This window comes from Choristoneura fumiferana, chromosome 9 (assembly GCF_025370935.1).
Source record: "Choristoneura fumiferana chromosome 9, NRCan_CFum_1, whole genome shotgun sequence".
Classification (NCBI taxonomy): domain Eukaryota; kingdom Metazoa; phylum Arthropoda; class Insecta; order Lepidoptera; family Tortricidae; genus Choristoneura; species Choristoneura fumiferana.
The window spans coordinates 1,799,397-1,824,871 of NC_133480.1; the positions used below are offsets into that span (position 1 = coordinate 1,799,397).

The 25,475-nt window shown below is 38.3% G+C and overlaps 1 protein-coding gene across 1 annotated transcript in view; it reads left to right on the plus strand.

The window, feature by feature from the left end:
• Positions 1–25,475, plus strand: part of LOC141431429 (cholesterol transporter ABCA5-like) — a 58,692-nt gene that overhangs the window by 8,953 nt on the left and 24,264 nt on the right. The window contains 11 exon segments of the mRNA XM_074092603.1: positions 17,990–18,152; positions 19,396–19,575; positions 20,089–20,261; positions 20,822–21,050; positions 21,739–21,965; positions 22,758–22,836; positions 22,948–23,055; positions 23,232–23,375; positions 23,850–24,000; positions 24,410–24,551; positions 25,389–25,467. Coding sequence (XP_073948704.1) covers positions 17,990–18,152; positions 19,396–19,575; positions 20,089–20,261; positions 20,822–21,050; positions 21,739–21,965; positions 22,758–22,836; positions 22,948–23,055; positions 23,232–23,375; positions 23,850–24,000; positions 24,410–24,551; positions 25,389–25,467 — 1,675 coding nt within the window.

Consider the following 25,475-nt stretch of genomic DNA (forward strand, 5'->3'; position numbering starts at 1 on the left):
TTTAGTTAATTAATTAAATTAATGTCATGGTTAAGTTACAGAAATACGTTACTTTAACCTCCCTTAATGAAAGCCTGGTTGCCGGTAACATACTGTACGTCTGGGCACAGAAGTCCTCTCAGAATGAGAGGGCTGTAGTTCCTACGCGGGCCCAGTGTAGATTGTCAAATTCATACACACCATTGAATTGCTTCGCTTTGTGCAGGTTTCTTTACGAAGTTTTCCTTCACCGCAAAGCTCGTCATAAATTTAAAATGTAATTTCGCGTATGAACTTCGAAAACTAAGAGGTTCGATGCCTGGTATAGAACAATTTCTGTAACATAATGAATGGTGAACAGTTGTGTACCTCTGATGATGAACTCTGGTTGAGTTGGAAACGCGTCAGCGTAGAATAGTGGTGGTTATAGTTGGGTTTGTGTGGTGTGTATGTTCTTGCAGCGTAGAGGCGGATGAGCTGCATGGATTGTTGCATAGTTAATAATTAAGAAATATCCCTCCTTCGGGCACTTGGGTAAAAAAAGAGAAGCTTTCGAGTCGCGAGGCCCCTCAGTCCGCGGTTTTTTACTCTGAAGCTAGGAAATCTTATACAGGTGCTCGTGAGCACTATTGATTTTGACGAAGAAAAAACTGTCTCCAATTTTCCATAAAAATTTTAAGTGTACAATTTGTAAAGACCCATATAATCTGTATGAAAAAAGAGCCAGAGAACTGACAAAAAACAGTTCATCCAAATCAATGGTGCTAATGATTTTGAGTACGAAGAACCCAAAGTTAGGTACCTAATTCTGCAAAGTTCTCAGTATACGGCTGCGTTTCCACCAGAGATGTGCGAGGATGTGTTGCGAAGAGTGTTTTTCATGGACCAATAGAAACGCTTCATTTACCTATTATCCTCGCTCCGCTCAGCTGTTTCACTAGGTTTTAAATGGAACCGATACAAAAACTTTAATATGAAAATTTTCAACTACGCTATTGTGACGTTCTATGGTATTGATCTAGGGTGCATAATTCAGACGGCCTTGGGTTACAGAGGCCCGCGCCAAGATTAGGACGCCACTGTGTCTAGCTTTAGTTTGCAGGCTTTCAGACAGTATAATAAAGTATTTTCTTGGTTAAACCTAGAAGATTCTAGAATTCCTGCCACTTTCAGTCGAAACTGATTAATTACTAGGGTGGAATCTTTGTGCTATTAATGTCATGTTGACATCCCATACTCTTGTCAAGGAAATTATAGTGAAATCAGTTTGATCCACTGTACAATGAAATTGTGGAATCAACTTCTGTCTGCAGTGTTTCTAGACAACTATGACATCGGGACTTTTAAGAAGAGGGCTTACACCTTATTAGACTTTCTTCAAACGCCGGCAACAGACCAGTGACTCTTTTAGAGTTGTTGGTACTCATGGGCGGTGGTGTTCATTTCCCATCAGATGACCCGCACGCACGTTGCCTCCCCCTCCTAATAAAAAAAATTCTAGTAGAGCCATTTGCTTTTAATATTTACGTTTTGGACATTACAACCACTCTAGTGAAAAACTGTTTCGTCATATGTTATTTGAATAAAACGTAGGTGATTACCACAACACCAGTAAAAGCTACTTATTATTACGCGACCCCCCTAGTTTGAAAAATATTTGGCGACCCCTGCCTACAGGGTCGCGTCCAAAAAGTTTGAAAAACACTGGTCTAGCTCACAGAAAATTGGATGCATAAATAGGTACATACTTCCCGCGGGACAGCGAAAATAGAATTCTTCGTAGGCGGAGTTACGGGCAGCAGCTAGTATAATATTTAATTTTATTTCTAAATGGTTATCTGGTAGGGATCGCTTTCGAGAGACAATCACTCATCGTCATCTTGCTTTTGTGATCTCAATATAATAATCAAAGGAATATTTGTATTAAATATATCATTTTGATGATATGACTAAATGTAAGTAAGATACTTTGCCTGTTTTTGAAGATCGATAAAAAAAAAGAGGGGTGTTAATATAAGCTTGACCTCTATGTGTGTCTGTGCGTCTGTCTGTGGCACCGTTGCTCTTAAACAGGTGAACCGATTTAAATGCGATTTTTTTTATTTTAAAGCAGGGTTTCTAGCAATTGTTTTTAAGCATGTTTTATTACAGTTATTTCTATTATCCTACGTTGATAATACAAACATGAAATAATCATACACAATAACGGTGAGAGTATTTCAAAAATACCGCGACCCCCTTAAGGGTCATCCTGTCATGTCATAAGGACAGTTTGAAAAACACTGAGCTAGACCAATCCTATCGGATGTATACGGCGTAATAACTTTCAGCTTTTCATGCATTTACAATAGTTAACACAGTATTAGCTCTTCCTTAAATTCGATTGCCGACTTAAAAACCAATCAAATTACCCAGCACTAAAGCAGGGTATGTTTGACAGCAAATAAATAGAGCTAGTATAGTGCCCCCCAGCCTCGATCCGCCACACCCGCCGAATCACGCCCGGCCTCGACACACCCGCACCAGAGGGCATTTAATACTATTTAAGAAATGGTTTTTGTTAAAAAAAAAACCAACTTCTCGTTGACTGCACTTTTTGTTTGATGTACTTGCATTGATCTAGCTTACATATGTATAGCAAGTTTCAAATCAATCCGACATCTGGAAGTGAGTAAAAACCGGCCAAGAGCGTGTCGGATACGCCCAAAATAGGGTTCCGTAGCCATTACGAAAAAAATAAGTACTTAATATTTTTTTTAGGTATATTTTATTTACTCATAAACTACTAATAATTCTCAAGCAAACTTAGCCGTTATAGTTTTCCTTGAAAGTTTGATATACTTAGTACCATCCTGAATTTTTTTAAATTTCTCCACCCACCGGTTTAGATTTTAGAGGGAGGGTCGCTCGATTTTTTTTTAAATTTGCACCGTAAAGTTGAATATTTCGCAAACAAATCACTGAATCGAAATATCGTCTTAGCAAACCCCTAATGGTTTTAAAAGAACAACCCAACGATACCCCACACTATAGGGTTAGATGAGAAAAAAAAATCACCCCCACTTTACGGCTATGGGAGGTACCCTAAAAAAAATATTTATTTAATTTTTAATTGTACTATTTTGTCGGCATAGTTTACATATATATCCGTGCAAAATTACAGCTTTCTAGCCTTGATAGTCCCTGAGCAAAGCCGCGGACGGACAGACAGACAGACATGGCGAAACTACTTATAAGGGTTCCATTTTTGCCATTTGGGCCCCGGAACCCTAAAAAGTAAAAATGTAAGGACTTGCAAGAAACGATTTCATTTAATTTCAAGATTTCTCAAAAATGGCGGAACCGATTTTGATAAAACATGCTTAAAAACAATCGCTAGCAACCCTGCTTTCAAGTAAAAAAAATCGCATTCAAATCGGTTCACCTGTTTAAGAGCAACGGTGCCACAGACAGACGCACAGACACACATAGAGGTCAAGCTTATATTAACACCCCTCTTTTTACGTCGGGGGTTAAAAAACAACAACAAACAGGGCAAATTAAATAAAAGGTTGTAAATAGGGAAAGTTTGAGTTGGAAATCGCCGCTTCCGTATTCCATTTTATTATAGTGCTCCCACATTGGCTGTTATACTTATAAATAATAAATAATAAATATCACGGGACAATTCACACCAATTGACCTAGTCCCAAAGTAAGCTTAGCAAAGCTTGTGTTATGGGGTACTAAGCAACGGATAAATATAATTATATAGATAGATACATACTTAAATACATATTAAACACCCAAGACCCGAGAACAAATATTCGTATTTTTCATACAAATATCTGCCCCGACACGGGAATCGAACCCAGGACCTCAAGCTTCGTAGTCAGGTTCTCTAACCACTTAGCCATCCGGTCGACATTGGCTGTTATACTTATAAATGTTATAATTTTTATATGGTGTTATATAACATTTTTATACCAATGTGGGAGCGTTTAAAAAATCTAACAAGTTGTAACAAAAGTTATAAAGTGTTAGACAATGTTATCGTGTTTTATAACGTTATATAAAAGATTTATAACAGCCGATGTGGGAGCACCATAAGTAATGCTGATTTTTTACACATTTTATAATGTCATAATTTTTTTGGGGGTCACATAACGAATTTCGAAAAACTCAGAGGAGCGCGCCGGATTCGAACCTACGATCCTCAGCTTGAGAGCCCTTATGTCAAACCACTAGGCCACCACGGCTTTGTAGTCTGCAAACATGCTAAAACCACCAAAAACAATACAAACTTGATTTAATTCTAAAGACGTTTATTCAATTATAAAAGCAGTAACTATGTTTTTTATTTTAAGGTAAGTAATTAAAAATCGCTTATTCAATCGAGCATTAATCGATTTTTGAAATGCCAAATTTGCCTCCATCTCTACGCTAGTCTATTCTACTACAGATTATACAATACACGAGTTTCATTCAAGAAATAACGTCAGATTCTGACGAAGGTTTTTCAAATGAGAATTAAATATTGAAATCAAGTGAATTTTGGTGAAAAAAGTGATTAGACGTCTAGTTAAAAGACACGAATTATAGATAAATGTATTATTGATTCGATCCAGTGGGTTTATACAATAATTTTGATTAAATCTGTTTTGTAAATTTATAAATTGGATTGATATACACCTCGTTAATGAAGGATTCAATGACGTCAACGCCAGACAGACCGGCTAAGGCTTCTTATAAGTTTATAACACCTTTTAGTCTATCCGACATAATTTATTTATATCGTAAGGCTTCCTAATCTATCCGGATTAGATTGGCGAAAACAACAGCAATTTTATATAACAAATGTCTATCTGTTGTCTTGTTATCCATACTACAGTAGACCAAACTGAGTCCTATACCATAGTGGAACCTTTGAGCTGTTATGTCATGTTAGTTAACATACTAACTCTTATCAAAGAAATCATAATGGAATTGATTATTAAAAGGCTTCAACCTGGTTGTACGTAAATCTGTTTGTTCGACAGTACAAGTTTTGCTTAAGTTTGAGACTAGTACCTTTAGTGTAAGTTTTCGGTTACAAAGTACGTCTCGATCGCATTTGTATGGAAACACGAACATCGCAAACGTGCCGCTAGAGGCGCTGTTCGTGTATACAAATTGAGATTTTAACGCGAACGCGATCGAGACGTATTTTGTAACCGAAAACTTACACTAAGGGCATAGGTCGATTGGTGTCGGTCAAAGAACCCATAATACTTATTTCTTTTATTATTATTAACTCCCGTACGCACTATTTCTGGTGACGTTGCTAGTTGCCCTATCAGACAGTTTTACCCCATAAAGGGGTATTTACTTTCAGGTTGGGAATGTCTTAGTTGACGCGACCTTTCTCTTATCGATTTGCACAGCTGTACTTTGCCATCGAAAAGAGCGTATTTTCATAAGGTGAAGGTGACGGCTGTTGCGACCTTTCTCTTCTATACTTCGTTTATTTTAGCAGTTGCCCGCAGCTTCGTCCGCGTATAATTGGTTTATCGCTATCCCGCGGGAACTGTGCAATTATCCGGGATAAAAGTTATCCCTTGTCCCTCCCCGGGACTCAAACTATCTGTGAACCGAATTTCATCTAAATTGGTGCAGCGGTTTAGATGTGTTGAGGTAACAAGCAAACAGACTTACAAACTTTCGTATTTATAATATTAGCGGGATTAGAAAAAGGGTGACAACTCTTGACGAGTCTTTTTATTGAAAAAAGTTTAAATGAAACAAAACTAAAATAATTTAAAATAACCATTTGTCCTTGCTATATAATACTGTGATATATTTTTAAAAGTGTTAAAAAAGACACGTTAAGATCCCTTACCTTCTTTCTAATGCTAAAGTAAACGAAGTGTAGGTTTGTGCAGCTGCTACCGACCTACACTGAGTGAGTTATGTCTGGGGATAACACTATGAATTAAATTAATATAGCTTTATTTGAATGTCTGCATTGTTGGGGCTGTATAGTATTTGGATCATACGTCGTCATCTTTCAATGGGCGAGAAACGATCGTTTGAAGTCAATCGTTACAAATATTATAAACGAGCTATTGCCCGCGACTCCGTCTGCAATGAGGCCGTAGAAATTATGCAATTTTCCTGGATACAAATTATCCTGCTTTCCTAGGGTATTAGACTATTTCCGTACCAAATTTGTAGCGTAGCAGGACGACTGGAATAATATTACATAGGCTACATTTTATGTTTTTTAAGTTAAGTTGTATGTCGTATTGACATGTTACAGAGAAACGTAGATATAAATCATAACACCTGTGTAATTGACCTGTAACTGTAACACACAATAACTAAAGGTAAACCAAAAATATATGACTATTGTCAAGAGGGCGCTATTGTTCTTATTTATATGGCAATAGTTCGGCCCTCTCGGCACTCCGAAATTCGAAAATTGAAGTTCGTATCGTACCGTCCCTCTCGCTCTCGTATTAAATAGTATAAGTGTCAGAGGGACCGCACGACACGAACTTCGAGTTTCGAGTTTCGTAGTAGCCCTGCAGTAAGTCGGAAAAATGACATCTTGACTTGTCTACAACGTTTACCTGTTAGCTCTGATGTTAATTTGTAAAGGTTTTGTAGTGAAATATATAGTTTCATTCCCCAAGCGTTTTTTTTTCAGTAGTTTATTATAAACATTATTTACAATGACCCGTTGTTGACTACTAATCGTTTTTGGGTATTTTTTGTTATTGTTCAAAGAAACCGCCACAGTGACACTGACAATCATTAAAATTATTGCCAGTGTAAGAAATTAATTCCAATTAAATTTCGCAACATGGCGAATAGTCATATATGTCTGGTCAGGCTTTACTTTGATTTACCCCGATATTTCCATGGGTATGGGAAAAAACTTCGAAATTTCAACCGCTATCCTTTTGAAATTTGAAACTGTTGTTTCTAATACAACGTCTATGAAAACCACGATGCAATCTTGATGCAATTTTTTGAAATTCCCACGGGAAACAGTAAAATCCCGGTGTCACAATTCAACTGCCGGCGCTGATAAATTACGCGTGCGAAGCAGCGGGTAAACTCTAGTTAACTATAAACATGTAAGGAATGAATACAAGCCATTTTTATTTTATTTGTATTCTGTCATAAAGGTACGGGTAAAAGCGATAAGTAAACGTTTGTAATTAAGCCAGGCTTCTTTACGAGCGCTGGGCAAGACGTCACACCGATCAAACCATGGCCGACCCCGCCACACCCTATGGTAAGCCATTTGACTCTAGTCTGTCTATCCTATGCCTTGTATATACCGGGTGGGCCCTGTAACAGCAGGTAAAAATTAAAACACAGGTTCTGCCACTCAAATGAAACTACTTTAGTTCTGTAACTTTCCGAAATTAAATAATTTTATCATTGTGTTTATTCCAAACAAATTAAATGGTATTTTCAATGTAGGGAAAACCTTGCCTTATCGGTGATACTTGGTAATACGGTGATACTATCTACTATTATTTTACACATATATCACGTATTAGGAAATGCAAGCAATTAAGGAAATCGCCCTTATTGCCAACCCGATTGCAAGCATCAGAAATAACAGCTGCCGTCGATTTTATATTTTGTATTTCCTCATCTAATATGATATCTGTGTAAGATCCACTTAGTACACAATAAAGTAACTCACCCAATTACCAAGTATCACCGACAAGCCTAGGTTTGCCCTACGGCATCCAATAGGTAGCCTAAATGACATAGCCTGTCACGTAACAAAATGACGGATTTCGCAATACATTGCTCGTATAATCAAACTCTAAACTATAATAAAAATCATAATACAAGTTATTTTCAAAAGTTGTAGAACTAAATTAGCTCAAGATGAAGAGTGGAAGCTGTGGTTTAATTTTTTGTTCCTGTTACAGGGCCCACCTTGTATAATACCAGTGGTCTACGTTGATTCGCATAACGTAATATTCCTAATTCGATTTGGTATAAAGTTATTTCTCACAATTGTTCATTCGTGTAACATTAATTCGCATAATTTAACACCCATGATATTATTTTTATTATGCGCTTCGCTATAAAGATGACGTGGCGTAAATTTTATAAGCATAACGTTAATTTACATAAGAAGTGTATTTGCTATGTGAAAATATCTATACTTATCAGGTTGTTACATAAAAGTACCTAACATCGAAGGCTAAGGCGGGAGCGAAGCTAACCTGAGTCGGTTTTGACCTGACCCATCTAATTCACTAAACATATTTATACGAATAATTTCAAGACAATTAAAGTTCACATTGTTGCACATATTTCAAATATACGGATTCATTATCCTACTAATATTATAAATGTGAAAGTTTGTGAGTGAGTGAGTGAGTGAGTATGTTTGTTACTTTTTCACGCTTAAACGGCTGGACGGATTTGGATGAAATTTGGCGGAAAGTTAGTTTATAACCTGGATTAAAACATAGGATACTTTTTATCCCGATATTCCCACGAGATAGGGATAAAATCTCGAAATAACAACCGCTAGGCTTAGAGTCATGAAATTTGGTATGTAGGTAGTTGGACGTCTGGAATAAAACATAGGTGATTTTTTGACCCGATATTCCCACGGGATACCTAGGGATAAAATCTTGAAATAACAACCGCTGGGCTTAGAGCCATGAAATTTGGTATGTAGGTAACTGGACATCTGGAATAACACTTAAGTGACTTTTTGACCCGATATTCCTACGGGATAACTAGGGATAAAATCTCGAAATAACAACCACTGGGCTTAGAGCCATGAAATTTGGTATGTTGGTAGCTGGACCTCTGGAATAACACATAGGCTACTATTTATTCCGATATTCTCACGGGATAGGGATAAAACCTCGAAATAATAACCGCTAGGCTTAGAGTCATGAAATTTGGTATGTAGGTAACTGGACATCTGGAATAACACTTAAGTGACTTTTTGACCCGATATTCCTACGGGATAACTAGGGATAAAATCTCGAAATAACAACCGCTGGGCTTAGAGGCATGAAATTTGGTATGTAGGTAGCCGGACGTCTGGAATAACACATACGCTACTTTTTATCCCGATATTTCCACGGGATAGTTTTGTAACTAAGGGACCCCATACATCCGTGTATTATTGTTATTATTATTTTGTAATTTTTCTTTAATTGTATACTTACTGTAGTTTTTAAGTATTTTATTTGTACTTATTTTATTTTGAAAAAATGACTTTCTGCCAAGCTTCTTGCGGCGCATTCTTCTTGGCAATGATGGTCTTTCCGAAAGTGCTGGTATTTAAAAAAATGACGTGTAAAAGTGCCCATTGCGGCCTATTTACTGAATAAATGATATGAATTTGAATTTGGATAGGGAAAAATTTTGAAATTTTAGCACTGGGTTTAGAGTCTTGAATTTTGTACAGTTATTCGCAACACAACCTCAATGAAGACCACGATATAAATTTTGGAAATTTCCAGGGGAATTTCGTAAAATCCCGAAAATTTCAATTGCAACTACCAGACCGAATAGTTTACGCGTGCGAAGCCGCGGGTAAAAGCTAGTTATGCTATAATTGTTATGCATTTTTAGTATTATGCCAGTTCAATGTTATGAACAATTATGTTATGCCAATTGATATTATGAAAGTTAATGTTAGACGAAATAAGGGGTAGTAGGTACTCAATCCTAGTACACACTCATAAATGCAAAAAAAAATTAAATAAATTGCTTAATACAAAAAATATGGTAAAATATTGACTGAACACAGAAAAAATCACAGTTCAACTTTTTTTTTAAAGTCGGTTCGTGAATCACTTGAAGCTCAAATCCCTTTGGGAACATAAGTCTCTTACTTCGGACGATTGTGCGCGTCCCAAATACTTCGCTGCCCTTGGCATTTTGACGTTATTACTACTGTAAAGTTACGGAGGTGACAAGTGGTCTCCGGAGTGTTTTAGCTCTAAGTTTTTATACTTATAAAGTACGGTGGCCAGTGGCGTGGAGCGAACATTTTCAGCGAGCTGGAGAGTGAGATTTGAAGCAGTAAAGGACCTTGAGCGACGTTTTTTATGTGCTGACGACGCGCGTTTTTGATGCACGCGTCCTCTGCGCGTTTTCATCACGTTTCGGCAGATTTTACACGTTTGTATCGATAAAAGCGCACCGCGCCTCAGCGAAGGGGGAGCGACAGGTGGGGGCGTGGGACTAACCCAACCTACATTTAAGTACCCTACATTTGACAGTTGTATTGAAAATGATGATGAAAACGCGGGTAGTTGTGTGCCGGTGACCTTTGTTCTTGAGTTGACTTTTGTTCGAGAGAGTCCCTTCTGTACGGTAGTACTATTAGTTATTCTGTGCCCAAACACCCTGAGTTATGTTACAAAACGCTTCGTTATTTGAATGAAGACAGTGCCGGAAACCCATTAGCTGCCGGCCGTTTGGGCTAATAGCACGCCATCTATCGGCGCGCCCTCGCTATTTAGCTACTAATTAAACAGTCCTACATAAGACATTAAAAGGACCTACCACCAATTATTTTACTATAAAAAAATAATAAATAAAAACGGTCAAGTGCGAGTCGGGCTCGCGCTCGAAGGATACCGTACCATTATCTATATCCTCGTGAGACATTAGCAAAAAAAAACACGTTTGTTGTATGGGATTATCTGTTGCCGTCATTAAAATCGAGCAAAGATCGGCAAAAATCACGTTTGTTGTATCGGAGCCCCCCTTAAATAATTGTTTTATTCTATTTTTAGTATTTGTTGTTATAACGGCAACAGAAATACATATTCTGTGAAAATTTCAAGTGTCTAACTATTACGACTCAAGAGATAGAACCCTGTGACAGACAGACAGATTTGAATGAAAATTTGCACTTTAAAGTTGAATATTTCGCAAACAGACTGAATCGAGAAACCGTCGTGGCGACCCGTCAATGGTTTTAAAAGACCTATCTAATGATACCCCACACTATAGGGTTAGTAGAGAAAAAAAAACACACCCACTTTACGTCTACGAGAGGTACCCTAAAAATATTTTTTTACTTTTTTATTTCACCACTTTTTCGGCGTGACTGATATGTATATTCATGCCAAATTACAGCTTTCTAGCACTATCGGTCCCTGAGCTTAGCCGCGGACAGGCAGACAAACTGACAGACAGACGGACATACATGGCGAAACTAAAAGGGTTCCTAGTTGACTACGGAACCCTAAAAATTACAAAGACGAAGCGCGTCATTGTTTGGTTGTGGGGGTCCATGACGCCACTCCTTGGTAAAGTGTGCCCATGTAGTTATGACGTTCAATTTAGTTACGAGTAAGCTAGTTTTAAATTGCTTTAGTTCTGCCCCCGTTCAAGTAACCCATATCCCTATATTGCTTATCTGGGAGATATGCCAACCCAGACGCCAAGGAGTCTGGCCGTGGCAGCTTATGTAAGTAGCTAGCATTGCAGAATTCAATAATTTAAGGAGGCTTATTATAAAGCTAGGTTAAACGAGGTTTTCACTTAGCAGCAATTCAATTCAATTCAATTAATTTATTTCAGGCATAAAAACCCATAATTTGTTAGTATTACAGTACACTTACATGCTAGAATTAGTATTTACATAGACTATCATTAATCGATTTACAGGAATTAAATTTAAAATTAAATAATATTATAAAATTCACTAACAAAGTCAAATTAATTAATCAATATATTCACATTTGTAAATTCCGAATGTCAAACAATTAAAACAATGGCCAACTATCTAAAACTAAGACTAATCTACCCAACTTACACAACTAGAGTGGAGCTGCATCCAACGCTCAAACATGGGGGAATCCCACCTCCCAGCGAACACCCTCAGGATACTGTTTTCACTCCTTTGTAGTCTGAAAAGGACTGAAGCGCATCGTTTCCACATGATTGCATAAAAGCCATCAAGTCTTGCAATACGTTACGGGTTTTGTTTAATCCGTCAAATGTAGCTACTCGGATGATTTTGCTCATAACGTGACGATCCGGCTTTAAGAGAAATATTTTTCGTCTAGAGATCTTTTTAATACTGTCGATGAATATACAATCGAGGTATTTTTATGATTCGTGTGGAATATACCAGCAGGTTAGTAGAGTTAGTTTAGGTACTAGACACACATTTAATAAGTAATAGGTACTTTCATGTACAGTAGGGAATTGTTGGTTAAGTATTGGTTTTTTAAACGGAAGAGCTAATAATAAGACTACTTTTGTGAACATTTTTGAGAAAAAGTTTTCCATCTAAATTTGATCAACCGATGTAGGCGAAATATCCAATTACAACAATAATAATCTGTTTAACATAAAGGGTCCTCAGCCACAGTATTCCAACCACCTCCTATTAACATTCCGGATATTTCTTGTGTAAAAATAGTTTTTATTTCATTACTAACACGTAAACTTTCACCGAAAAAGCATTTTAGTGTGTCACGATTCTTGAGTCGAAAGGAAGTGAGTAATACAACAGATATCAACGATTCCTAAATAACTTCAAAAAGTTTGGCAATGTATTCGATTCAGGAGTCAGGCGCATGGAATGTCGGGAATTAAACTCGTCGGTCACAACTTCACAAGTCGAGTGGCTACATCGCGAAATGACCAAACGACTCGTAGTCAACATCATAGCCAAAATGACAGTGTCGCAAAATGACTACATCGCTCCACGATTAGCGGGACAGTTATTTATACCGATTGTTTCACACAAACCGGTCACCTTATTTCTATTGTTAAAAAGCAAATAATAATCATCATCCCAGCCTATATACGTCCCACTGCTGGGCACAGGCCTCCTCTCAGAACAAGAGGGCTTGGGCCATAGTTCCCACGCGGGCCCAGTGCGGATTGGGAACTTCGCACGCACCATTGAATTGCTTCGCAGGTTTGTGCAGGTTTCCTCACGATGTTTTCCTTCACCGCATAGCTCGTGTTTAATTTAAAATGTAATTCCGCACATGAATTTGGAAAAACTCAGAGGTGCGAGCCGGGGTTTGAACCCACGACCCTCTGTTTGAGAGGCGATAGGTCAAACCACTAGGCCACCACGGCTTCCCAATAATAATACATTTACATAAAACAGTTGGGTAAGCTTCCCTTGGGCGCAGAATTTGCAGAACACTATAAAATCGTTTTGTCTTTCTTAAAAAAAAAAAGCGAAATTTCCTCTTTGAACAAGAAAACGGTGCGTGTCATTGAATCGATAGGCCTCCATGGAGTGCCCTCGAGAACTGATACTTAATCTGATAATGAAACCGGTATTGGTTTTACGGCGTCTCCGGTAACGGTTTTAGATTAAGTTATCTCTGGCCCCTTATTGGGCGCCAATAGACGGAAGACACTGGGAAACTATAGTACAACGCGCGGAGTCCTCCCACTTAAATAGAGCGCATTTTTTATACAAACACGAAAACCAGACGTTGGTTTTAGTGCGGTGAAGCCAAATTGTCTTAATTCTACAGTTATTAATTAATAAATATGAATAATTTATTAAATCAGGCCTTACTTTGAGGAAAAAAATATAGTCATTCTAACTACCTGCGTTAAGGTGTGCTACTTTTTGGTCTTCACCGTTATTTGGCTTACGAGTATCCGCGACCTTATGAGAAACACAACCGTTCACCATACTACCAGATGTACATTTAAGATGTAACTTTTTTCTACTCTATTCTACTCCTATTCTATGTACTTTGAGATCCCTACAAATTTATACGGAACCCTCGGTCCACTAGTCCGACTGGCACGCTTTTCAATTACCTTAAGTTTTTAGGTATAACAATCACCATCATTAAAATTAAATGTATTTCATAATAGGTACGTTGTTTTGAAATACCTAACTAGTAATTATTATGGATTGCCATTGCGTTGTTAGTTATGGGCAACTCATTACGCTGTCATTCATATTAATCATATAACAATTAAATCACAACGTGATTCTATTAACATATTTTATGATGCTAACCTTTAAATATACTAGCTTTTGCCCGCGACTCCGTCTGCGAAAAATTTGCTTATTCCGCGGGAACTTTGCGAGTTTCCGGGATAAAAACTATTCTATGTCCTTCCCGGGATCTCATACTATTGTCATATCAAATTTAATTTAGTTGTATCGGTTTAAGCTCGAAGAATAACTAGACAGACGGGCATAAGTACCTTCGTAATTATAATATTTGTGTTAAAGGATTAGTTTCCGTGTTATGGTAAATGATGAGTCTGAGTCGTTTACACGACACTGAGAAATGAACATCATCCGTAAGAGGTGAAAATCCTGCTTGTATTATCTTTACATAGTAAGTAAACTATCTTCCCGCCGTTTGTCTGCATGTAAGTACGCTAACCGGATTCGCACGGGTGTAATTTTGGGGAAAGGAAGGTGAAAAATGTGAAGTGCTTTTTATTAAACAAGGTGTTAATTAAATAATTGAAAACCTAATAGTATTTTGTTTATAATGAGAGGAGGATTGATTACTTACACTAAAGTCCTGTTTTGCTGTGCCCAGTTTAAATGTTTAAAAATGTAGGTAACCTGTGGGAATCGAGTTGCTTCGACGCCACGCCGCTAGTTTGTGGGTTGGTTCTTGAGAATATCATATAGGCTTCTTTTTATCCCGTTATTCCCACTGGAGCGGGATAAAATCTCGACATCTCAACCTTTAAGCTTAGACATGTGAACGTTAATAAAGTTAGCTTTGTATCTTTTGGGAATTTCCGAGGGTATTTTACATAATCCCGGGATTACAATATAAATTCCAGGCTCGTTGGCTTGTTCGAGCAAAATGAGCAATAAAAGGTTATAGAGTTACTTATGTTTTTTTAAGGTAACGGCGCCTATTACCGGGGGTATCGAAATCGACGGCCATCACCGCGGCAATTTAAAATACGCATTTTATAACCAAACCGATAGATTTCTTAAAAAAATATATTTTACAAGATAAAAGCTTATTTAGTCGACTCACGTATCTATTAGCGCTAGTGTATGTGAATGAATCAAACATCTCGCAATTCGTGATTTTCCGAAATGGCACTGACGGAAGAGGATTTGCCATACTAACGCGTGACACCACATACAAGCAGACTCGAATCTTATTTAGTGTTTTACAAAATATTTATGGCAATTGAACTAATGTTATGGTTTTTAAATGGCTTTTTATAGTTTTTTGTACAAGTTCTGAATACCTTTTGTACATTTTTGGGCCCGGAAATACGATTAAAATGGAAAATAAAATACAGCGGCGATAGGCGCCATTTTTAACTGTTGATTGTAATACCGTGGTATATCACGGTAATAGTTAAAGTGGTAGTTTTGGTTCTTCAAGCTTTATTTTTGGTATAAATTATCGTTTATATAATTTGTTACAGTTATTCCAATCTTGATCTATTCACGCTTTTTAAAAACTATTTCCGTGGTATGAAAAGTATTAACAAACTCTTAATTTTTAGCAAAAACTTCAATACTGAATTTGTAGTTTCTATAGAAACCGTTATTTTGCCAAGTTGTTTAAATATTGCGATGAAATTTTATATTTACTTACCAGTTATGTAATTTTGGTTATATGCCAAGGATGTAATAAGTATATTTGATTTGTAATTCAAACAAAACTCTATCCTATAGTTTTTATAGGTCGGAATTAGATTTTGCAATACTCCAAATTAAGCCAATTAACGATGGTATGATCGCATAACCCTCGGTAATAGAATGTTTGGGAATCTATTACCGACCCATTCAATTGTCTTTGGGTCGGTAATAGGTTCTTAAAGAAGTCCCTATTACCGAGTGACATTTTATTTTTCTGTTAAAATAATTCACATTTAGGGTACCGTAAGTGCAGATTTTTTTGATAAAGTTGTGACTTTTACTCAGCATGCATACATCAAACTATAACTGGTGGCATGAGCATAATAAAATACAATGGGCTGGATACACTATTCGAATCATAGTTTAGTTTTTTATTTAAATTTTTCTCAAAATATTTGATGTACAATATATTCTACAGAACCAAAGCCATTACCCTTTTTTAATCCCTCGGTATTAAGTTCCAAAACATGTGTCGGGTTCCTTTACCGATGGTAGAAAATTGCCGTTTTTTTATACCCTCGGTAATAGAAGCTCAATTCGCGGTAATGGAATCACAGCCTGTCCATTACCACGGTAATAGAAGATTTGGGTATTTTGATTTCAATAATTATTTTATCAAATACTAATAACTAAAACGAGCCCAAAAAGTTAAGACACTGAAAGTTCAATAAACGCTCTTAAATAAAAAAAATATTCTCGTTTGTTAAGGGGCTTTGATACCCTTAATTTTTGGGACTCATTTGAAAACTTCCTTAAGTACCACGGTAATAGGCGCCGTTACCTTAACATAAAACTGACCCGTGTCTGACCTCATGAAAAATAGAGATAAGGCCAAAGTGACAGCCTATTTACTTTAGCCTGGAAGAAGGTATGAAAAACAAAGTTATAATTCACTTATCAAATCGGTCGTATAATATAAAAATTACAACTCTCCGTCAGCTGGTAGAGGACAGGTAAATCGACTGGCACCCTAACCGGAAGAACTGCAGAAGGGCGCTACCTGCATATTGCATGACTGGCGCCAGGGGGGCTAGAGGGGCTTCGTAATTATGGGAACTCTAACAATGGCTTGGCAAGTTGGCATTAGGGTAGTGTTAAAGGGAGCGCTATAAATAAAATTTTCTTTTTCGATTTTTGATACGGATTGCTTAATTTTAGTTCGTAACTGATTCGGTAATTTCGCTTGATAACGATTGTATAACATTCTACAACCTAATATAAATTTATTTCAAAATAGATGTTTAGAAAAAAGAACAATAGGTAAAGTTATTTTTTACTTTTTTTAAGGTAAGCTTTTAATACTTCATCTAAGTAATTAATAAATAATACCCACTTGCTCGTTTGCCATCCAATCGAATACAAAAAAAATGTTTCTAAAATAATAGATCTGTCGCCTAAATTGAATCACCAAATAATATTAAAACGATTACCTAAATATTAATTAAAAATTACTTAGAAATAATATCGGTCATCAAATAATTATATTGGGTTTCAAAATAATAAGTGTCATTAAAACGAAATCACCAAACAATATAAAAATGTTTAGGTACCTAAAAATAAATTTTTAATCACTGAAAAATAATATCTCATTGTTTGCCAATTGAGTTTGTTTACTTATTTTGTACAATAAAGAGTTTACATACATACATAATATTAATTATCAAATTACGTGGCAGTCATGCGCGGTTGTCCCTTTCTCTGGCCTTCGTTTCATATTAGTATGATGGTGATGATGATGATTGATGATGTTCATAGATGGTGATGACGATGATGGTGATGGTGATTAATGGTGATGATGATGAGTATAATGATGATGATGATGATCACGATGCTGATGATGATGGATCGTAATTTGAATAAATTTAAAATAACGAAGTTTCATGCCGTAAGTATAAGCAAAAGCCCTCGCTCGCCTCGCTTCGCTCGTCGGCGTACCTAACCATACCTGTAGTAGAATAGGTAGAACCATTTAATTAAGGAACAGATCTATGATTTTGGTGATTGAATTTTGATGATCAAACTATAATTTAAGATACAGGTTTACATTATTCTGATGTGAGTCATCATTCATTACTTAGAGACAGTTTTGATTAATTAATCAACGTTTTGACTAATATATTTCTTAGGGACAGATATTATAATTAGGGTACCTATTGTCGATTAGTGACACATAAAGTTAGATGACAGAAAATATAGTTCCCCTAATATTATAATAACTATCGAAGCACCCTATTCATTTACGATTTACTCCTAATACAAACATGTCGCTTATTAATACAATAATTCAAAGACACATCGGCAGCTTTCGAAATAAATCGTTTGTTCCGAATTTTCACGATGGCAACGGATTTCACTACAACTGTATCTTACTTAATTTCTTAGAGCTATAATAAATCGTCGTATTTGTCAACAGAAAATGCGAAAAAGGCCCCGGCACGCCGGACTGCGTGGCGATGGGTAGCCGGCTACGCGGGCCGGCGGGCACGCGGCCGCCGGCGCGCTTCTGGCCGCAGCTCTGGGCCACCACCGTGAGAAACCTGCTGCTGAAGAAGCGGGATACACGAAAGACCTTGGCTGTAAGTTCTAGAACCATCAATTTTGTTCTACTTGCTGTAAGCTAGTAGCTAACTCACAAGGCTGCTGCTGTAAAAGAAAGACACGCAGAAGACCGTTCCTGTAAGTACTGGTGCCTTTAACCCTGATTCTTGCCAAAGTTGTGGGCTACCATCGTGAGAAACCTGCTGCTGAAGAAGCGGGATACACGAAAGACCTTGGCTGTAAGTTCTAGAACCATCAATTTTGTTCTACTTGCTGTACCTAAGCTAGTAGCTAACTCACAAGGCTGCTGCTGTAAAAGAAAGACACACAGAAGACCGTTCCTGTAAGTACTTGTGCCTTTAACCCTGATTCTTGCCAAAGTTGTGGGCTACCACCGTGAGAAACCTGCTACTGAAGAAGCGGGACACGAGAAAGACCTTGGCTGTAAGTTCTAGAACCATCAATTTTGTTCTACTTGCTGTAAGCTAGTAGCCAACTCACAAGGCTGCTGCTGTAAAAGAAAGACACACAGAGACCGTTCCTGTAAGTACTTGTGCCTTTAACCCTGATTCTTGCCAAAGTTGTGGGCTACCATCGTGAGAAACCTGCTGCTGAAGAAGCGGGACACGAGAAAGACCTTGGCTGTAAGTTCTAGAACCATCAATTTTGTTCTACTTGCTGTAAGCTAGTAGCTAACTCACAAGGCTGCTGCTGTAAAAGAAAGACACACAGAGACCGTTCCTGTAAGTACTTGTGCCTTTAACCCTGATTCTTGCCAAAGTTGTGGGCTACCACCGTGAGAAACCTGCTGCTGAAGAAGCGGGATACACGAAAGACCTTGGCTGTAAGTTCTAGAACCATCAATTTTGTTCTACTTGCTGTAAGCTAGTAGCCAACTCACAAGGCTGCTGCTGTAAAAGAAAGACACACAGAAGACCGTTCCTGTAAGTACTGGTGCCTTTAACCCTGATTCTTGCCAAAGTTGTGGGCTACCATCGTGAGAAACCTGCTGCTGAAGAAGCGGGACACGAGAAAGACCTTGGCTGTAAGTTATGGTGCCTTTGACTTTGTTCCACTTGGCCATAGATGTGAGCCAAGGACCAATGTCACAAGCCTGCCGCTTCTGGCCGCAGCTGTGGGTCGCCTTAGATATGACGCCAGCTCGTTTCAGTATTCAGTATTTATTTATTACGACACGTTTTACAAACACTATAAAAAAGTTCTTGCTAAAGGTATTGGCTGTCGCTTCTCCATCCGTAATCTCTCACATTCATGTTCCAGGAGGTGCTAGTACCGCTCTACTCGCTGGGCGTCCTAATATTCTTGAAGATGCTCGTCCCCAACCCAAACTTCCCGGAGGTCACGAAGCCAGGCCGTATGCTGCAGCTGCACTATGACGCTTTTCCGGAAAACCACTCCGTCGCTGTCGTCGCTGATTGGCTGAATGACAATGGAACTGTGGTCGGTATTGACGCAAGTGCTTTTTTAATAACTACAGTTTTTAGCCGGAGCTTCACACGCGTAAATCATTAAATTCAGCAGTTGAATTGAAATTCCAGGATTGTACTTGTACTAAATTACCATGTGAATTCCTAAAAATGACAGCGGTTAAAGTTTTATAATTTTATTACGATCCCGTGTCGTGAATATCGGAATAAAAAAAACAGACACACACACATGCACTCACAGACTTTCACATTTATAATATAGGAGTAGGATGATCAGCATTTTTTGAAATTAGTTTGAAGCAAATGCTGTTCTTCATTCCAAATGGGTCACCTAAAGAACCTTTATAGGATCTTTGTTCTCTATAAATATTACATATTTTATAATATTATTATAATCACAAATCGTTCACAAATCGCATGTCTAATGTTATGTGGCTTACCTACTTAAGTATCAAATAAAGAGTTCCATTAACTGTAGCTTTAAAGAAGCCACACCTATATAACCAGTTCTTCTACGACCCTCCAGGCCTTCCTCGAAGAGATCAACGAGATCCTGCTAGAGTCCAACCAGCAGACCATCCGCTGGGTCCGCTACAACGACACCACGGACCTCAACGACGCCTACCACCGCGACGCGCCCAACTTTCCTATCGCCGTCATCTTCCACTCGGACCCTGCCGCCTTCGGGGAACCGCTCAGGTACAAGTGGATTAGATGCTTAAGATAAAAGTTAAATAAAGGCTTTAAACCTCCCTAAATTGGTAATTTCTTAAACACTTAACCCATGGCACGCCCCACGCGCCATTTCTGTCACTTACTATAGTTTCGATCACTTTTTTTACAAAACAAACTATGACATTTTGATTTAAATTCGTACATATTTGGTCGATTGCGACACTACTTTTGAAAAAGCTCGTATCTCAGAATCAATTAGCTTATTAAGGAAGCTTCATTCTATCAGCTTTAAGGTTCAGTAAATTAAGTTGATATGAAAAAAAAAAATTTTTTTCAAAGAAATCAATTTCCAATCGTCCCGCCACTTACTTTTAGACCTATCTCTGCTCCGGTGCCCATCGCATGGAACCCAATCAGTGGTGATTTTGGGCCAGCGATCCGGATGCACCTGGAAAACATGTCCTTGAGACCACTCATAAGTGGTCTTCGTGCCTACATTGACAATTTGAATTTTGGAGCGCTGTTCAGTGTGAACACCGTAGGAAAAATAATCCATGTTTTCAAATTTTTTACTTTATTTTCAGATACACAATCCGCACCAACCCATCAAGCTCAGCCACACCCTCCACCCGGACTCTCTACACTTCCCCAGCCAAGTGCCGTGAGCGGACTGCCTCCAAGGGAGATTGGTCACGGGGCGGTCAGCTGATCCCACTGTCGGAGATGCACCGCGAGGACACGTGCCCGGTGCTGCAGTATTACTACTCCGGATTCCTAGCGATGCAGACTTTGATTGATTTCACGAAGATTAAGGTGAGAATATTTGCACCATTTAGGGTGGCAATTCTAGGCCTATAGGGTCCAGGCGTAAAGGAGCTCGTAAAAGAGATTTCTTTGCGCCTGGTACAAATTACTGGGGTCCAGAAGATAGGCTTTTTCCGCCAACATTTGAGCCCGGTCATTCAGCGCGAAATCTTTGTCGTTTGTCTCTTGAGAACTGTGCCTTCGACTGACATTTTCATTTTCATTTTTCATTTGTTTCGCTTCTCTGGGTTTGTCGGAATTTATGAGCGAATAAAATTTGAAAATTTACCATGAGCTTTACGATGAAGGAAATCCTCACTGAGCCGACTTGGGAACTACAACACAATCACAAGAGGACGCCTGTGCCCATCAATCAAGTAGGGTTTGTTGAGTTAATAAAGTAAAATACTGGAGGGTGGATATGATGGTATGGTTGTAGGCGGTGTAATAAATGAACGTGATGGAAGATAAAACTTCCAGAAGCGTTTTAATGCAACATATTGGAAGCGAATGCTGTACTAATATCAGAAATCATTTAACTTTAAATTGAATTTTTTATCATGACAACGAACATGCGGGTCATCTGATGAGATACTTGAGCGAAGAGTGAAAAAAACATCAACAACAACAACAAGATACTTGCATCGCAACTTCGCAAGTAGTATTTAACACTACATTTATAACTTCACCTTTACAGCTGGACACAGGCACCGCCTTCCCCCCGCCTCGTGTGGAGCTCCGCCAGTTCCCAAAACGCCAACACACGGGCGACTGGCTGGTCATATTCAGGGTCATCATGCCTATGTACATGGTGATGACACTTAGCCAGTTCATCACCTATTTGTTGATGTTCGTCGTCGGCGAGAAGGAGAAGAAGATCAGGGAGGGAATGAGGATCATGGGGCTAAAGGATTCAGTTTACTGGTTAGTAAGGTTCATCTTATTAGCATTTGCTATTGTAGTTTTAAATAATTTGATTTTAGACCCTTTGTAGAACTTTCTCAAAGTAAGCCGGGCGATAATCTTCCTTGTCGGGCAATGCGATGACATGACACTATATATCTTCCGTTAAATGGTTCCATTTATCGTGGGTTCAAACCCCAGCTCGCACCTCTGAGTTTTTCGAAATTCATGTGCGGAATTACATTTTAAATTTACCACGAGCTTTACGGTGAAGGAAAACATCGTGAGGAAACCTGCACAAACCTGCGAAGTAATTCAATGGTGTGTGTGAAGTTCCCAATCCGCACTGGGCCCGCGTGGGAACTACGGCCCAAGCCCTCTCATTCTGAGAGGAGGCCTGTGCCCTGCAGTGGGACGTATATAGGCTGGGATGATGAATGGTTCGATAGCAGGTACCTATATCAGCGTATATCAAAAATAGTCTCGCTTCTTGGCGAAGCGATAGGATACAGCTATCATAAAAGTAGCGAAGAAGATTTTTTTCACTATCCTCATAAATAATTTAACTAATCTAGAAGGATATTGCGTGCTAAAAGCAACAGCCTTATAAGTTCTTTATTTTACTTCTTCTTCTAAGTCGCTATACTCTTGACAAAGTGGTCGAGGTCGTCGTTTGAGGAGCAATAGTTAATCTTCATGACAAATTACTTGGAAAAATTGTGTGGTAACCACCATATGTTTATAAAGGTATTAGCTTCACCCTTCGCCCTAAGTCATATTAATGTACTTTAGCTTAATCTAACATTTTTACAGGTTATCATGGTTCTTGATATATGCAGTCTTCGTTACCGTTCTCTCAGTCGTCAGTACGGTTCTACTCTTCACATTGAAGGCAAGTCAATCGTTTTAATTCTTTAAAAATAGAATATAAAGTCACAACCAATACCAGCGTTATTAAAATAAATTAACTAAATAATCATGTATGATTGTTATGTGGTTTCAGGTGTTCCAGCATTCATCGTATATTCTTATCTTTTTGCTGATGCTGCTTTTTGGATTCACCATTATTACTTTCGCGTTTATGCTCACTCCGTTCTTTGATAAAGCCAGGGTAAGAACATTTATTCTTCTTCTTTTTTCAACTTTATAACTGTCGATCAGTTTTCTGTGTGACCAACTCTATCGCGTGTCCAGATCTGTCCCCATTGCAGACAGGTTTCCAATTACTTCAATTTTGTTTAAAACTATTTCAATGACTTTCGTAACTTCATTTTGTGTTTCTTTCAGACGGCAGGTATCTTAGGCAGCTTTGCTGTGAACCTCATGAGTGGTCTCTACTTCATCCAAGTCTTCGTATCCGACGCTGACTCGCTCGCCTTCTGGTTTGTCTCCCTTATCAGCTCCAGTTGCTACGCTCTTGCCATGGACAAGGTAATTTTTTTAAAACAAGTTTTGCTGTTCTTGTCATACAGGAGCGAAATAATACTGAGCAGGCATAAAATTTGGCTCACTCTGCTTACTAAATTATCTATAAATACTGCATACAATAGTGGGCCAGATTTTTTTGCCGCTCAGTATACCTAATTTTTTTTGCAAGCAACGCACAGTTGATAACCGGATGGATACCTCAATATCTACTACATATACCTGTGGAATAGTAACGTGATTGGTTGACTGACTGACAGTCAAGCACAGGCTAAATCACTAGAGCTAGAGACTTTAAATTTAGCCAACATATTTCTTATAGACCATAGAGGTAACTAGAAGGGATGGTATGAAATTCCAACTGAGTAGAGATTTATCCAACTTAGTATATTCTTCGACGGAATAAAGCTAGTTGAAGACTGAGTATTATACCACTGTTATAAAGTGTGAATTTTAACCGAAATCCTGTTCCTCTTCCAGGCTTTAGTCCTGGATATGGCTGGCGTAGGAGTGACGTGGGAGAACCTGTGGAGCGGGCCCGGCGTGCCTTTTGGCGGCAGTCTCATCATGATGGCTGTTGACACTGTTCTGTATGCGCTGATCGCTTATTGGCTTGATGCCGTCATACCTAGTGAGTGTTAAGGTTGTAGTTTAAGCATTTTCAATCATGGCTATGTCGTATAACGTATCGTCTACAATTAAATATGTATGTTGTTTTAAATACGTTTTTACGCCTAATTACCAAAACATTTGTGGTCACATTAATATATACGAGTAAATACTTCATTTAATATAAGTACAATTTACTATATTTTTGGGTGTGCCACAAGGCACCATGCTTAGTCGAACGCATTTCTTTCTCTACATTAAAAATCTCCTAGTTCGAGCCCAAATCTTGGAATGCTATTTCCAGCGTTTTTATTGGGTGAGTAGGTAGGCATTTAATCAAAGTCATGCCTAAAGCATATTCTAGTGTGCCACAAGGCACAATGTTAGGACGGCAATTATTCCCTGTGTACATTATTGCTTTGCATTTCCAGGTGAATATGGTATAAACCAAAAGCCGTGGTTTTGTTTGCTGCCATCTTATTGGATAGGCAGTCGGCGCGGGCGCGTGTCTGCAGTGCATTTTCATTCCAATGGCGATGCAGCTCATAATAAGGATATTGAACCTGTACCAAGGTGATTAAGACTGTTATTCGTTATGTTATGTATGTCCTGTCCGTCTACCAATGAGGTTGTTATCTGAGTTGATTTTCTTAGACGATGTGTTTTACTATACAACATGTGGACGTTCATTTCAAATATTATACTCTAAATCAAAATTCTTTCAGTTTTTTTTACAAAAAAGTCGGTTTACTAATTAATATATGCTAATATCTAATCAAAATATTTTTACAAAATGATTTGTATTCTCCGCACATGAATTTCGAAAAACTCAGAGGTGCGAGCCGGGGTTTGAACCCACGATCCTCTGCTTGAGAGGCCATAGGTCAAACCACTGGGCCACCGCGGCTTCACGGCGGAATTATATTTGAAATTTACCACGAGCTTTACGGTGAAGGAAAACCTGCACAACCTGCGAAGCAATTCAATGGTGTGTGTGAAGTTCCCAATCCGCACTGGGCCCGCGTGGGAACTACTGCCCAAGCCCTCTCATTCTGAGGGGAGGCTGTGCCCTGCAGTGGGACGTATATAGGCTGGGATGATGATGATGATGATGATGATGATTGATTTGTATTCTCAAATGTTTCAGTAAACCAAAGCATTTTCTTCTGAAACTGTAACTGTTTCAGGATTTTTACAAAAGTAACCTGATATTACGTATAGGGTTCTACATTAAGGTCTTGAAATAAATCCCGAATAGTTCACAGATTTAGAATAAAATGCATTTAGCCAAACGAAACATTTGTTAAAAAGTTTTTGGCGAAATAAAAGGATAAGTACCAAAAATCAAAGAGTAAAAATTTGTCAAACTGTAGTAATGTAACTACTTATTTAACCAACTTATCTTTTCAGGGAACTCCAAGACAAAGAAGCAATTCGCATCGTGGGACTCCAGAAGTCTTTCAGGCACTGTCGGCGAGCAGAAATCAAGGCCATAGA